The 15,594-nt window shown below is 41.6% G+C and overlaps 1 protein-coding gene across 5 annotated transcripts; it reads right to left on the minus strand.

Moving 5' to 3' along the window:
* Positions 1–554: 554 nt before the first annotated feature.
* LOC109519107 (GRAM domain-containing protein 3) lies at positions 555–13,192 on the minus strand. 5 transcript variants are annotated; one of them, XM_019875442.1, is made up of 13 exons: positions 12,986–13,192; positions 6,830–7,003; positions 6,269–6,332; positions 5,747–5,819; positions 5,559–5,662; positions 5,304–5,402; positions 5,134–5,205; positions 4,705–4,773; positions 4,442–4,538; positions 3,714–3,809; positions 3,366–3,471; positions 3,005–3,112; positions 555–2,400 (listed from the first exon to the last, which is right to left on the minus strand). In XM_019875442.1, the coding sequence occupies exons 1-13, from the start codon at positions 13,075–13,077 to the stop codon at positions 2,382–2,384; spliced, it is 1,173 nt and encodes a 390-aa protein (XP_019731001.1). In that variant the 5' UTR covers positions 13,078–13,192; the 3' UTR covers positions 555–2,381. The 5 variants fall into 5 exon arrangements, with proteins under 5 accessions (XP_019731001.1, XP_019731000.1, XP_019731002.1 ...); XM_019875441.1 differs by having other exon boundaries at positions 6,830–7,006; XM_019875443.1 differs by lacking the exon at positions 12,986–13,192 and adding an exon at positions 9,440–9,558 and having other exon boundaries at positions 6,830–7,006.
* Positions 13,193–15,594: the final 2,402 nt, after the last annotated feature.

The raw sequence follows: 15,594 nt of genomic DNA on the forward strand, positions 1-15,594 counted from the left end.
TTTATTGTTTGGAGCCTTTTTAATGTTCAATAAAATAAGTAAAAAGCCATTTCTTTGCTTGATAATTGTTGCTATTTGCAGTCAGTAGAGTGCAACATTTAGTTCGCCAAGTCATTTTTCAAAATGTATGCTAAATTTGTCATAAATATTTAAAAGAAAAGCTCAAGTTAAAAGAGCCGTTTGAGAGCCAAAAAGAGCCGGCTCTTTCCACTGAGCCGATCCAAATGAACCGGATCACCGAAAAGAGCCGAAAATCCCGTCACTAATAGGAATCACGCAATATTAACTTGTTTCCTTTTTGTTCCGCCCGTGGTTGAAAACTGGCCAATAAGACCATGTCAGGCTTCACAGTCACATGTCTATGAAATTTCTCATTGGAAAACATTTGAACGGTGGCTCACGTTACTAATGTCAATATACATTTGCTTGATATATTATAACAGCATCTCTTCTGATATCTGTGAACTGTTGACAACTGCACCATGGTTTTCTTGCAAATGAAAATAAATAAATCAATAAATAATGTTTGAGGACGACAAATGAAACAGCAACAGTTCTTCGCAACATATGATTTATTTTCAACAATAGCAAAGTCATCTCACAGAGACTACTTTGAATTACACAGAATACAAATAAATATAGATGTATATATATATTGGGCCATAGTATAATTTAGGACTTAACAATTGTGACAAAGTTTACACTGAATAGTGCAAAAACCACAGAAACGCTGCCCTCTGTAGGATGTTTACATGGAGTACGCTTACGGACGGTGGTTGTGTGCGTGTGCTACCCCCTGGTGGAAGACTGACAGTACTGCGCGTGTCTTATGCAGCAAACTGAAACTTCAGATGCAGTTTTAAGCTCCTTGTTGGGGAAGGAAAGTTTCCACAACAGAGTGTGAGCTGTGCTGCGGATGTATGCATCATCAGACAGATGGGAGAGGCTCTTACGGAGAAATTATCAAGTCAAGCAAGAAAAACAAGTCAAATTAAACAAAGTGGTGATCTCTCTGAAAGGGACCGCAAGAGACGCACCCAAGCCAAGACATACAGCCCAATGACAAGCGCTAGACTTTGAAATGACAAAGGAATATCTACCAGGTGGGTCGTGCCCACCGGCCCTGAGTGAATAGACTTTGAAATAAACAAATTCAGGTCTTAGCACCGTCAGACAAACACCCGAAATGACAACTTTCTGCCATTTCTACTCAATCCAAACACAGCGTCTTGGATTGTGACAGGCACAACATATTTGGTAAAGTGCACTCGCTCCTTTCACTCATCTTCAATACCACGTCACACATTTTTTTTCGCACAAAAAGTTAGGTTTAAAAAAAAACAACACACAGGAATAAAAGACGTTTCGCGAAGCATAATCTAAATTTGTTGCATTTTGAAATGTTGTGGAGCCATTTTCTTTCTTGTTATTGAAACTTGGACCTTAACGAGTACGGTTTTGAGTTGCCCTACACTGAGGGGAGGGACAACTTGTAGTCAGTCGATTCTCCTTAATGCAGACATATACAGTATATGACCATTAGCAATACATCATTGGTGCAAAAAAAAAAAAAGACTATGAACACAGAAATGCTACTTGGTCCCAACAACACAATGAGGCACGTTGTCCTACTTTGCTGTCAACTATGGATGCATTGATCATGGAGGTCAATCTCTGAGTATTGATCATTAAACCTGTTAAATCACATCAAAGAGGAAGAGATCAAGAAAGAGGATGAGAGGAGACCATTGTGGGCTGATCATCATTATCATAATCATCATCATCATCATTTCAGCCCACAGCAGGTCAGAAAGAAAAGACATTCAAAAGAGAGGTACCCAAGTTTCCAAAAAGACAGACGCGTTCCTACTGCTGCAAAGACGGAAGGAAGGGTGAGAGTGAACGTCATGCAGAAAGACGTGCACATCTTTGGCTAGCGGCAGCGCGACGTCTGCGGTGCCGAGGTGTGCCGGTGAGCACTACAGCTGGCTAATGCTGATGGGTATAGATAGCCCTGTTAAGACTGCATGCTGAAGGAGTGGAAGAAGATGTGGAACAGTGGCTCCCGCGTCCTCCAAGCTTGGCTTTGGTCCACACAGCAAGACACGCTGCAACCAGGCAGGATGTACATGCGTTTTGGCTCGGCTCTGTGTGAGTAAGTGGTGGTGTTTCTCTCTCTTTTTTTTTTTTTAAACTACTGTAAGCTTATAGCCCTTCAAGTTAAAAAGTTGTCTCTGAAATTGCACAGATTGGCCACTTTTCTCTTGGCGTCACGCTACAGTGTCTTGGGCGCACCGTCCGAGCATGTGAAAAGTCTTCCGGTGCAAGCGATCCTCCAAGTCACCAATCAGCCGTTGCAGCTCTCCTTCTCTTGCTGAATGTTATGTGTCTTGGCGGTACCTGAAAAAGAAGGAATGGCGTGAGTGAAGCACAGCGAAAGGTCAGCGAACAAGCAACACTCCAAAAGTGTGGGGCACACAAATAAAAGTCAAAAAACATAAAGGATATAGCATAAAGTTGAGTGGATTTAGTCTCTATGCGAGTACCGCCCATGCCGTAATCTACATTTTCATCATTATTGTTCTAACTACAGCTAGCTCCTTTTTTTTTTTTTTAAATAATTGAGTGCTACGGTGAACAAATGAAAGCCATGAGGTTGTTCTGCAAGGTGACTTGCCTTCTAGGCAGGAAATCACCCAGTCCATGCCGTCAAAATCACTATTCATCACAAGGCTCGAACTATTTTTTTTCCCCCTTTGGGGAACAGTTTTGCATTTTACACAAGGCTGACGACTGTATGGAGATGAAAGGAAGGTCAACCAGCTTGCCAAAAAAAGTTGGCGTTTGGTCTTCGATATTTGACTGTAGTCCTTAATTGTGTTGTGCACGGCCTTTTTGCTCAGAGAGACAATCTCTGAGCGTTTACAATTTCATCTTATTTTGACTAGCCTGGGCCAAACTCTTCACTACATTTGGTTTGTGCCTGGCTTGGACAACAACTTACCCGCTCTGTAGGGTGAACTCAGGCAAAGCACCAAGTGACGTCAGCTGTTCTTCCAGAGCCACGATTCGTAACCCAATGTAGCCCGAAGACAGCAGCAGCACCACCACCCTGAGGAGCAGAGACAAGCTGAAACAAACACTCACACTCGACGATGTGGGCCATAATAATTTCTTCAAGTGTTGTGTGGAAAACATAACTTTTGAATAACCGTTTGCTATGAGTTTACAAGATCATACAAACATCCGACCTTGAACGAACAAAGTTCCTCAAATGAAAACATTTTGCATGAGGGGTGTGGTGCAATTGTATCTTATCGCAAGAAGACAGTGTCAATGTGAGGAGTGAAGACAAAGCGACTTACAGTATCAAGTAGATGAAGAGCAGCGTGTTGAGGGTGCTGGCCTCTCTCTGAACCAGCAGAGACTTGGCCTTCTCCATCACATTCCAAACCCACCAGCCACCTGCAGCTGGGAGAGGAAGCAGACATGCAAGGACAGCGTTATTCTCAAAGTCATGTTGGCAGGCTGCATTTAAATTTGGCTTTCATGCATCATTTATTTGAGAGCATTCAAACCGACGCATGATCCCACGGGCACCAGGAACATGCGCAATTTTGTGTCTTTTACTATTTGAATGGAACATGAACCTTCTCAAATATTTTCAATGAATTGGCAGTTAACCAGGCATATTGTGGGACTGTTTTTGATACCTGAAACTGACTGATCGTCCTCTGAAGATGAGCTCTCACTCTGCAGCTCATGCAGGCTCTTGAAAGTGGATCCTGTTCCATTAGGTAGTGCAGCCTCTGCAGACAAAGGAGACATCAATGATTACGTTTACAATACACGCCCAAAGCAATCCGGTTTCGGATTGTTGGTTGTCCCAAATTTTTCACACTTCTGTCTAGCATCTTCTGCTAAACTTTCAGGTGTCAAACGCCGGTCCTCGATCCTGCATTATTTAGATGTGTTTCTCCTCTGACACTTGATTCAAATATCGGGATCGTTATCAGGCTACTGCAGAGCTTGCCAAAGAAATGATTTTTTTTTTTTAAATCAGGTTCAGCATAGTGACCCTCGAGGACCAGAGATTGACACCTGTGCGCGCAACTACTGTCTGTGTGCCTTGGCTAGACTAGGCCGCAATGATGCTCCGTTCAGTTAGCTCAACAAAGAAGAGTCGCTACAATTTTTTTTTTTTTTTAATTTGCTCATTTCACTATCAAAAGGTGTTCACATAATTATTCTTCCCTCATCAAAAGTCAACAGTAGTGTGATAAGTGTGGAGTGAGTAGATCCTAATGAATAAATTTGATTTAGCGCTTGGAAACTTAATTTTTATTGTCACGGTGAAGGAACAAAATAAAGACACACTACCGTCAATCCATTTTTATCCAAATGAGAATAGAAAAACTAACGCACAGTGTTGGCCTCTCACCTTTGTGCGTGTTGTGCAGAGGTTTGTCCTGTAACGACTGCGACTCAGAACCATCGAACAGGTCAAAGCTGCCATCTAGACTCGACTGGCTGGAGTTCTGTTATGATGGGACACGGAGAGACAATAATGAGTTCATTCAGTTGCTGACATGGAGACTGTGGTCGCAACGGAGGAGGAAATGTGAAGTGACTGAATTAAAATCATCTCCAGTAATTTCAAAAGTAGTAGAAAACAAAATCGACAGTACAACAAAACCTCCTTACCACAAGTTTGCTCTTGTCAAAGCTTTGCTCAGCAGAGGAGATGACCGGACTACTGTTGGTGCTGCGGTCCTGCAAACAAAAATGCACACTTATTTTTTTTATACTGGTACAGTTTTCTGAAACATTTATTTTGTGCATGCAAAATTTTGCTGCTGTAGACTGCAAATTTCCCCAATGTGGGACAAATAAAGGTTATCTTATCTCATCTTATAATGCTGGTGCTGAACATACTTGTCAGTCTGACAATTTTAATGGAAAAAGTCAATCACCAGTGTTACAGATGAGACTTTTGCAAATGTTTAGTATGTAGAATTTTGATGACATTTGAGTTCTTTGTATATTGACAGTACTTCTATCACTTGCATTCCAACATATCTGCAGTCGGAGTAACTCGTGATTAAGAGCGTAGTGGCGTCCGGGACCTCTCACCTCAAGCTGAGGACAGACGGAGCGCAGCAGCTGATAACACGCATCTCGGTTCCGCAGCGAGACAAACAGGAACTGAATATCAACGGGGAACAGGACAGACAGAACATTAGCTACTCATTCGGCTGACAAACACGATGACAAGCTCTCATGGCCTGCACAAAAGAACAAACCTTTTCTCCCTCGGTGGTTCGAATTGACAAGGCATTTGGTACCAGCAAAGCAGTGTTCTGCTTTTTGACAATGTGGATAGAGGAGACGGGGATCACGACCTGGAAGCAAGAGGAAGCAAAATTTGATTTCATGGAAACTGGGACAGGAGGGGGGAAAAAAAAATTAAATGGTGGGATATAATAAGGGGAAAAAAAATGTCCCAAGGTTTCGGACAGCTAGCGTAGTTTAAATCCTGCAACAGACTGTCCGCCTACCTTAGTGTCCTTGAGCAGAACAGAGGAGTGGAAACAGGCATTACTGTTAGTGATGTACAGTCGACCGTGGTAGGGCACTTCCTTTTGTAGGGCACAGATGTATGCTGGGAAAAGAAGGGGGTAAATTTCATCAACTTTGATATTGGGTTAAGTCACTCAAGAAGCTGTCGTTGGTCATGTTTACCTACCATGTATCAAATCTTCGCTTTCTGGAATGTCTGGAAACAACTTGTGGAATGTTGCGTTGTGCTTTATGAAACTCTACAAGGTAGAAGAAACAGTTTGCAGTCAGATCATTTATTTATTTATTTATTTTTTGGTGGGGGGGGGGCAACTACACTTTCTTTTGGCGATGTTTAGCCATGAAGATACCTATTTCCCTCTCACAGCTCTGAAATCATTAGAAAGAGACAATGTTTACTACTCACTTGAAGTTTAATGAGGTCTAGAGACTACAGTGTACATTTTTTTTTTTTTTTAAAGCGTGGCGGTTAGTGTATAACAGGACCTAACACGAATGAATTATGCAAGAAATGTTTTCCGGTTCATTTAAGGTAGCTGATCACGGAGTGGACTGTAGGCCTCAGCTTGCTGATTTTGTGCTGCATTCCAAGTGCGACTGTTGTATTTGCACATGCTTCCCAACGAGAGAAAAGCACAGCTCCTCTCCAAATGACAAGGTCATACTTCAAAAGGTAAGGTGGACTTACGCTTTGTGCGCTGCTGGCCCGATTCCTTTCGAAGCTTCTGCAGTCAACGTCGAAGGTCTGCGACCTAAGTATACATGACATACTTAGTTGTGTATAAACCAAACATTGCCAGATTCGAATCCAGTTGAGTTTTTCTGTCAATGTTGTTTCATCATGAAATCGCACGACTCGGACATGTTTACTCAATTGAGGCTTTCATGTAGCTTTCAAGATGCGGTCATTTCAACTGAAGATGAACTGAATTACACAGATTACAATATTTGGCACTGTTGGAGTGCCATGGTGTTCACATGACTGCATAGACAACCTCATTGTGCGTCCCCGACATCATGAGGGCATTTCACACACATTAAAATCACGTGAGCCCGAACAGCGCAATCATGTGTGTTACGACTTGGCTCAACAGCTTCAAGTCTTGTGATACAGATTCAAGTTATTGTGACGCCACCTCACGCCAAGCACGTCACCGTGTACATGTGATTGAACCCATTCTACTTTTTCCAAAAAATAAAAACTGATTGGCTATCGCTCCAATGGAAATCCTTTGATAGGGGATCTTACCTGATTGACAACTGTCTGGTGAGGGTTTTGTGTTGCTCCTCGATCTGCAGCTGAGCGGCCTCCAGACTCAACGTCTTCCTGGCCTCCACTTTTTTGACCCCATCTTTACTTAAAGTGCTTCTGCTCTTCTTCACTTTGGTTGGCACTCCACCACCACTGCTCTCTACTGGGTAGCTGCTGGACATCGGAAAAAGAAAAAAAAATTGTCCCATGAGAATCCGGTTTATGTGCATGCATAGGATGGCACCAACACATAATTTTGCATGAGAAATAAGTCACTTTGTAACAGCAACCATTGGATATACAATCTCGAGCGGTCTGAAGTATTATTGCACAACAGTTGTTGTTACTTTCCTCTTCCGAGACGTCATTTTTGTTACAACATCAAGTTAGCGGGCTGTTTATTGAGAAAGGCGAAGCGTAAAAGGCTGGCAATATTTAATCTGCGGAAAATGACTGCGGAAATGTGGATTATTACAGCACAGTTGTTCACAGCTCCAGTAAGGACTTGGAAACAACAGGTGAGAACACCTTGAGGTCAGGAGCTCATAAATCCCACTGAGGCTCTCAAAATCCTGCAATTAATTGTAATTTATGAACCTGTTATTCTCTAGACTGAGAGTCTATCCTTAAAACAGAAAACTATCACTGTTTACAATTCAATTTGACACAAACGTCCTGATTTGAATAGCCTTGAGGGGGAGGGAAAAAAAAAAAAAAAAAAAGCAACTGTGATAACTGACTGACACAGTCTAAGGCTAAAAATATGGTCCCGATTACAACTGACAAAGATGGCACACAATCTAAAGGAAAAGAGGGAAAAAATCAAATCAAATGATTCACCTTACCTGGAAAATTTAAACCTCTTTGATGAACGGAAACTCATATACCTACTAACTGTTGGCATTTCCTTTTCTAAGAAAAAAACAAAAACCTAAAAATCGGTATTAAAATATTTCTGGCTTCATGCCGTTACTACAAAATAGAAAAACAAGATTTACAATCCATCTACTGATCGTCCAATCGGGTGAAAACCAGTCTTCATGGTGCTATGTTTTGTATGAATGCCCTGAAAGAGGAAGCCACTACCGTATGTGCTTGTGGTGGTGGTGTGACACTTCGTAAGAGGGTGACGTCAAACCTGGCTACGCCCCCTGAAGCCAAACGAGCATGAAGGAAAGCAGCAAAGCACACATACCAGAGCACAAACAAAGTGCACTTATACAGATGCACACAGAGGCAGTGCTATGCTCAGAAAATACTTTGAAATATTCCACTGACAGATCCTGCTCAAAAAATAAAAAGGGAGACAATTCTTCTGCTTCTTAAAAGCAAAAGCAGATACAAAATAAGCTGCTGAAAACTGGCCAGTCAGGCCTTATCTAGGAGTGGTGTTACATGATCATATTACAAAAGGTTTGGCGACATCCTTTTGAGCGAGCCGAGAAAAAGGTGTCAGCACACAATTTAATTATGATGCGATTAAAACAAAAAAGAAATCAGCATTCTTCATCACAGGGGAGCCCAATTGGCACCTTCCACTTGTATGTGTTTTCCACTTCATTCCCTTAGACAACTGCAACAAAGTGCAGGCGGTAAAAGAAAGACGTGCAATGCAGCCTCAGGCGGAGGGAGGCACACCATGTCATTATGCATGCCTGGATTAACTATGCAAGTAAAAACAGGGAGTGGTGAGCTAATTCGAGTACGAACTTGTAGGCATGTCTACTAGAGATGTTGCAGCAGCTCTTGAGCCTCCAATGTTGTGATGAGCAGTCAAATGTTATCCACACATTTGTTTCTTTCTACTCTATTTCTCCTTGACATGAGGTTAAACTGACATGGCCGATAGAGGCAGTAATCAAAGGCTATCATCACGGGTTTGTAAAAAGGGGAGGCTGTTAACTGGAACCCTCCAAAAGGGAGTTTCTTGAAAAACCCACAACACCATGACACACACTGCCTCCTCCTCCTTCCCTCCGCACTCTGAATTAAAAAGAATCAATTGCAGAGTGTGGCAGAGTCTTTGGTTTGCAGTTTACAGGTTTTTCTGGGTTACATTAAGACTGTCTCAAAATATGCAAGGGTGGAAGGTTCCCCCGTTGACTGCACAAAGGGACAGGAAGCCAACAAGAGTCCATTTCCATGGCAAGAAACTAATAAACTTTGGGTTTAGACTGACCGGAAAAAAATGCACACCTTTGACCCATTTTCCACACTGAGCACCGTGTCTGACCGCACTACAAAAATGATACAGCTTGACACATCCTAGAGTTTTACTTAGTCTCTGACAAAGTAACATCAAATGAAGACGGTTTGTCAAACCCAGATAAGAGGCAGCATAAGATTTTTATACTCAGGCGTGCTCAAGTTTTATTTGAGGAGAACTACATTTTACTCATTACAATGGATCTGTTGAGCTCACTGGAATACTGCTACAACATAAAAGGGACATCTTTTTGAAGCTTGAACAACCACAGCCCGAGCCTGACTTACTGATTAAAGACAAGTCGTCAGCCGTAATTTCAAATAGATTACTGAGCCACCACATCAACATCCACACAAATATGAATTAGTGAATAGAGCGACTTGGAGATTTTCTCGTCTCACCTTGCCAGAACCACAGCTGAACGGTTCTCCGCGACGCACCTCTGTTGGTTTATCGCTTCCCCTCTATCCATGCTGCTGTCGTTCGCAAACTGTAACGTTTTAAACCTACACTAGGGAGACCTTTTGCACTTGGACACACTGACTGACTAAGGCAATGGGAGTAAAGGTCTATTTTTATAGCAACACTTGAATGCACCCAAGAACAAAGACAAGAGGCTGAAATGCAAAGTGGAGCATGAACATGTCTAAGACAAAAAAAAAAAAAAAAAAAAAAACAGTTGGGATCCAGACCTAAATTCCTCAATAACCATTGTCTTTTCTAGTGGTCGGAGCCCATGTTATTATGGAAATGATTGTAGCAGTAGGCAGTAAATGATGGGGGGTAAGAAGCCTATTGGTGGGTCATTTACTTTTTAAATGAGTCCTCCATTCAACCAACTTAACAAGCAAAAATTTGATTCAAATGCACTTAGCGCAATAGGCATGCTAATAGAGCCAAGCTCAGTCTTAATACAGGACAGAATGCAGACCATATCATGTGTGTTTGAGATGGGGTGGTGACTTTGAGAATAAAGTTAAAAAAAAAAAAAAAAGTGGAGCGTACCAATCACAAGGAACATTGCTTTACTGACAAAGACATTGATCACCACAGAAAATGAGTTTTCAGTTTTTTCACTTCACACAACCAGGTTCAAATTGATTGGTCAAAAAATAATAATAATAAATCTATTTTTTTATACCGCATATCCTCAACATCACAGATGACTTTTGGCCAAAGGGCATGGTATACCCAGTTTGCCAGTCAAGTGCAGTGGCAAAAAAAGAAAACCAACTGACTACAAAGCAGAGCAAAGCAAATTGTGATTTACATTTCCAGAAGCTACTCAAATCAGCTTTCATTTTTGTTGGCTTTGTGTCGAAATTATTATTCAGGTGCCAGGGCAAAAGCTAAAAAAAGCACTTTACAGGCATGAACAGGCAGCAGCTTGCAGTCAAACGGTAAGATGCATTTCATTAATCACACATGAAGGGATTTAAGAATGAAGCCAACAGCTGCAATTTTGTTTCTCAGAAGATTGATTCCAGTCAGAAAAACAAAATACAATCATAATTGCCTTCATTTGCCAACATGACCAAAAAGCCTTTGACAAAACATTTTGTCTTCTCCGTAGAGCTCGTCCACAAAAAGTACTTGCTATCAAGCCCATCCCATTGTGTGAGACTGCCATCTTCTGGAGAGAAATGGAGTGTTGTCTTCCTTCAAACTTACAAAGTTAAAAAAAAAAAAAAAAAAAAAGGTACCATTGCAGCTGATGCCCAGAACTAAGTAATGAAATATGTTAGGATATCAGACATGGAACATGTCTGCCATCAAATTCAAGCTAAGTGTTGTTGCATATGTTGTAGCTTTTAATGCCAACATTTAAAATGTGACTAGTTTCTTTTTAAACTGCTGCACATTTTGTTCCGTTGCACTTTGAACCTTGGTTAAGTGGCTGTAATGTATAAATGTGGCATTTAAGGTATACTTGGATGGTAAATTACACAGAGTTTTTCAAACTTGTCAACACCCAAATAAAACCGCAAAAGAGAAAAGTAGAGCAACGGCCGTAAAGCACACACTTTTGGTTTTAACTCTGTGATTACTCTGCTTCCATTTATAACAAAACTATGAAAATTAAAGACAGCTCGAAAATATGACTCTGGGTTGCAGTGACGGACGGGATCAATGCTGAATTTATAGGCGTCCGGCGCAAGTGCACAATTTGGGCATTTGTACATTCATATCATTTGAAGTGTTGCGTCAATGTAAACGTGGCAATATTTTACGTCCTTTGAAATGTATAAATAAATACAATATGAAATGCATTTGGGGTGAAATCAGAAATGGGTACTTGTGCTTACAGTGTAGCCAGCCAAAGGATTTGAGCTTCAACAGAACAGACAGGAAGGGCAAGGAAGTGAACTACTTGTTCGGGGGAAAATAAAATGTAGTTAATGGCAGGCCTGCCAGGCCTACGTCTGTAGAAAGCAGAGTGTGTATAAGTGTGTGTGTGTGTGTGTGTGTGTGTGTGTGTGTGTGTGTCTGTGTGCATGCATTACTGAATGTGTGTTGGTGAGAAAGTCATGTGGCCCTGTGCATAGAGCGGCTCACATGTACGTGGACAGGCAATGCAGACAGAGGTGATTTTAAAGGTTATGCTGATGAAAGGGGAAAAAAAAAATATATATATATATATATATATATATATATATATATATACACGATTAACACCCACCTACTGCATCATGGTGCTGGTCTACTTTTCTTTTAAATGCTGCGGGTCTAGAAACACAAAACCTGTCTACAAGTGGATGTACAGTACACCCAATACGTACGGTACATGAAACTGTAGATTTGCATACAAATAATGGATAAAAAGTCCTGTTTTAACTAGGTTGTTCAGTTCTTTTTTCCTTTCCAACCAGGATGCATTTGCATTTTTTCATGGACAAGTTACAAATGGAATTCAAGAATGTGAGAAACTAAATATGATGTCATTCTGCAAGACATTGTAGTGTACTGACAGACCATCTTGACTTAACTTTGCATGAGCAAAGGAGTGGTCATCAGCACTGCCTTGACAAGAGGCAACACATGACTTCAGCTATGACCAGCTGCGTTGTGGGTAACCTTCTCAACATTCTTGCTTATATGATATAAACTTCTTCACATCCAACCTGTTTATGTTAGTTTTTGTGCAGTTGTTTTTGGAAGCCACGATGACATTGAATTGCCCATTTTATTATTACAAGCCAGTCAAACTGTCTCACTTGGCATGTTATTGTTGAGGATCACCGTCCAATTGCACTTATTTAAACATTATGTGAGTGCATGACTGAATTAGGTGGTCTACAAATGTTGCAGTCTTTCTGGTCTGCATAGTTTAAGAGGGACAACTTGTGCATCTGGCAAACTGACCCACATGGTGAAATGGATGAAGTCAGTTTGCTCAGCATGAGAGATGGCAGAGCGCAGCCATTGGTCAGAATGGGCGTCACTTACTGAAACAGTACACTGACGTAGCAGTCCACATTCATTTAGGGTCACACACATCAATACATTTCCTTTAAACCTGACGAAAGTGTCATTTGACAATTGCATGTATTTTACTATCGTCATATAGTCGTTCAGTTGTTAAAACTGCAGTTTTGCCAGGGCTAATGACGAACGAAAGGTTGTGCACACACAAACTATGCAGGAATAATCTCGTACAGGGTTGCATGGGAAATAAGCGACTGTGACACAAGTCGAAAAGATTTAAAAGGTCGCAGCATCTTCAGACACACGAGTGGCTAACTCGTTAGCACAACAGCCGCATTCGTATCTAGAACTCATGCACGTTTCAAATCTATGACAATTCAAACAATCAATTCCTATGCTGTTCCGTGGTAGGACGAGTCTTACTAGGAAACAAGAACGTTTGCTAGCATCAATGAAACGACAATGGTTAGCATCCGCTCAATGGGTGATGCTCAGCAGCAGCTAGCATTCATTCTGCTTACCTTTCTTTCATGAAGTATTTGATTCTGACAATGGCCTTCTCGTCGATCCTCCGGAGGAAGGTTTTCAACTGCTCTCTCTTGTTTTCAAGCATTCTACACCCTCTGTCAGTGGTGGTCAGTCAGTTCGTGTTGAGACGAAGTGCCACGCCACACCAAGCTGCACAGTTCCTGTTTGGATTCCGCCTTTACCCACTTCGTTTCAACCACGGCTGATTAGGATAATGCCCTTATATCGTACCAAACCTGTGGACCAATGAGCAACGAGGAAAGGCTGCTCAACGCGGTCATGTCAGACAGTTTGTCCAATCAAAAGGAGGTAGCGGGGCTGGACATACCGCCCATAACCTAATATGGGGAATGGGCGTCCGTATTCGTCGACATCTGGAACTCGCTGTATTATTTTGGAAAAGTCCTGGACCCCTTGAATTAATCATTTACTCCAGGCGTTAACCTATCACGTGTGTACACCAACGCGTTAAGCGCCTATTCGATATAAAAGTAGTTTTAACTGAATTTGGTCAAAGAATATTCTACAAAATAGTTAAGCCTGATCCAAGTGGCCACAAGGCAATGGCAAAAATGTTTTATGTGCAAAGGTGACAGATATAGTGCCGGACATGCCAATAACTCAACTATTTATCCAAAAAGTGTATTTATCCCAAATGCATAATGAACAAAAACCTATTCATTGGCAATATTGTTTTTTTTGTACCACACATTATAACTTGAGAAATTATTAATAGTGAAATCAATAATATTGGCTACAAAGTTTAGGCGTTTGCCGCAACAGGAGGTGCATGTGTATCCAATAATTCTGATCACAAAATTAGAACTTTTGAAATTAAATGAATAATTTCATAATTCATGTGTAGTGCAGCTTGCAGTGGACTGCTGCCGTGCTCCTTCAACCTGGATCATGTTCTCTTTTTTTGTCCACTTGGGAGGCTGAGTTTTCATTTGCTTTCTGTACCGTTACTCTTTTTTGAAAACAAGTGTTTTTCTAGATCACAAAAGGATCCATAGCTGCAACTGAACTAGAATCCATCTAGCCTTAAAGGTATACTGTGAAGTCATTTTTAGAAAATCCCAAATGAAATATTTTCATGTCACAAGTAAAATACTGAAACAAAATCCAGCATTAAAAAAATGTCATCGTTTTCCCGAAGTGATATCAAGTCAAGTCAACTTTATTGTCAAATGTGCTCAATGTGCAACTTACAGCACAGATGAAATTGCTTTCCTCTCAACCACAGGAGAGAGAGGAGCCGCCGCTTCACCAGTGGATCAAAGATGTCATGCTGAAAATGTGCACACGTCTTCTACAAGCTACGTTTGAAAGCAAACAAGAAGCTGTAGCGTCCATTGACGAAAAGAGATTGGCTCACATCTCCTGTCCCATGTAAATCCGCTTCAATTCTAAGCAGCGACTCCCAGCTCCACATACACATCTGCGCTCTGCGCTGGCTCTCCTTTCTTCTCATAGTCGGCTCCACAAGCCATCCATCCATCCAGTCGCAGACTGTCCAACAGCACCGACATTTCCGCTGACCAAAACGGGGCTGTGAAAAATGCTGCCCATTACAGGCACAAAAAACACAAGCGCCCCGGAGCTCTCCAGTACCGGCAGTCAGTGGGCGCCGAAATTCCTCCCAATCAAAATCGGTGCTGGTACACGCGTGATGCCGAAAAGGCGCAACCACCAAGCGGAGCGTCAAACCCTTAAGTGCCTCATCACTTTCAGACAACAATAGCGGGGCTCACGATGTGAAGCGTACAAAGCCAGTCAGAAATCAATTCAGAAAGTGACGTTTCAAACTCATCTGAGGGGATCCAGGTGTTTGAAAAGTTGGAGGAAAAGAAGGTTGTTGGCAAGATGTATGTTGGAACATGCATGAACGAGTCAGATGTTTAGGATGCAGAAAATGTTGTGCCTGTGAACGGCCAGACATGGAGGGGAGACGAGAGCCATCGGTATTGGAAGAACGGTAAAACCTATAGGCTGTCGAGCATTAGCCGAGCATTATTGTTTGCAACTCGATGCTGTGCCGTCCAGTAAATTGCACACTATGGGATCACCTCCTTGGTGCATGTATTCCCGCTAGCGCAAGTCATAGTGGGTTGGTGTCTTACATTGTCATTGCTAAAGTAGTTCTGTTGCGTTGTTGGGCACTCTGCACTTTATATCAGCAGTATGTATTGTTAGTTTTAAACCATTACAGAGGATTAAATCCATGCACTCATTTAGTTTGATGTTTTCATACAGGATTACATCCATGTACACATATAATACTTTGATTCAAATGTTTTCACAAACAATAGCCAGAGTTATTCATTGATTAGCACACTTACCTTTTTTGCAAATCCGGTTGCAAAAACAGAGATCTTGTAAGTGCTTGTAACAAAGAATGCTGGTCAACACTGGGGTGACACTGGGCTTTGCGAGAACGAATTTGTGGTCCATTTACGTGCCATTTATTTACCATTTTTTTCTCTTGGCCACGCAAACAACTGTTTGCCTGAATGTGAACAGTGCATGTCCACACAGCACTGAGGCATTTTGCCGAATGACTCGATAGCAATGGTGGAGAGCAGTTAACGGGACAATTGAC

The sequence above is a fragment of the Hippocampus comes genome, unplaced genomic scaffold (genome assembly GCF_001891065.2).
Source record: "Hippocampus comes isolate QL1 unplaced genomic scaffold, H_comes_QL1_v1.1 scaffold132, whole genome shotgun sequence".
Taxonomy (NCBI): Eukaryota; Metazoa; Chordata; class Actinopteri; order Syngnathiformes; family Syngnathidae; genus Hippocampus; species Hippocampus comes.

Coding starts and splice junctions, on each gene's coding strand:
- LOC109519107 (XM_019875441.1), bottom strand. CDS start 13,077: ATGCTTGAAAACAAGAGAGAGCAGTTGAAAACCTTCCTCCGGAGGATC. Junction 6,333..6,829: donor ACCAGACAGTTGTCAATCAG/GTAAGATCCCCT, acceptor ATGTATACTTAG/GTCGCAGACCTTCGACGTTG. Junction 5,206..5,303: donor GAACCACCGAGGGAGAAAAG/GTTTGTTCTTTT, acceptor GTTGATATTCAG/TTCCTGTTTGTCTCGCTGCG.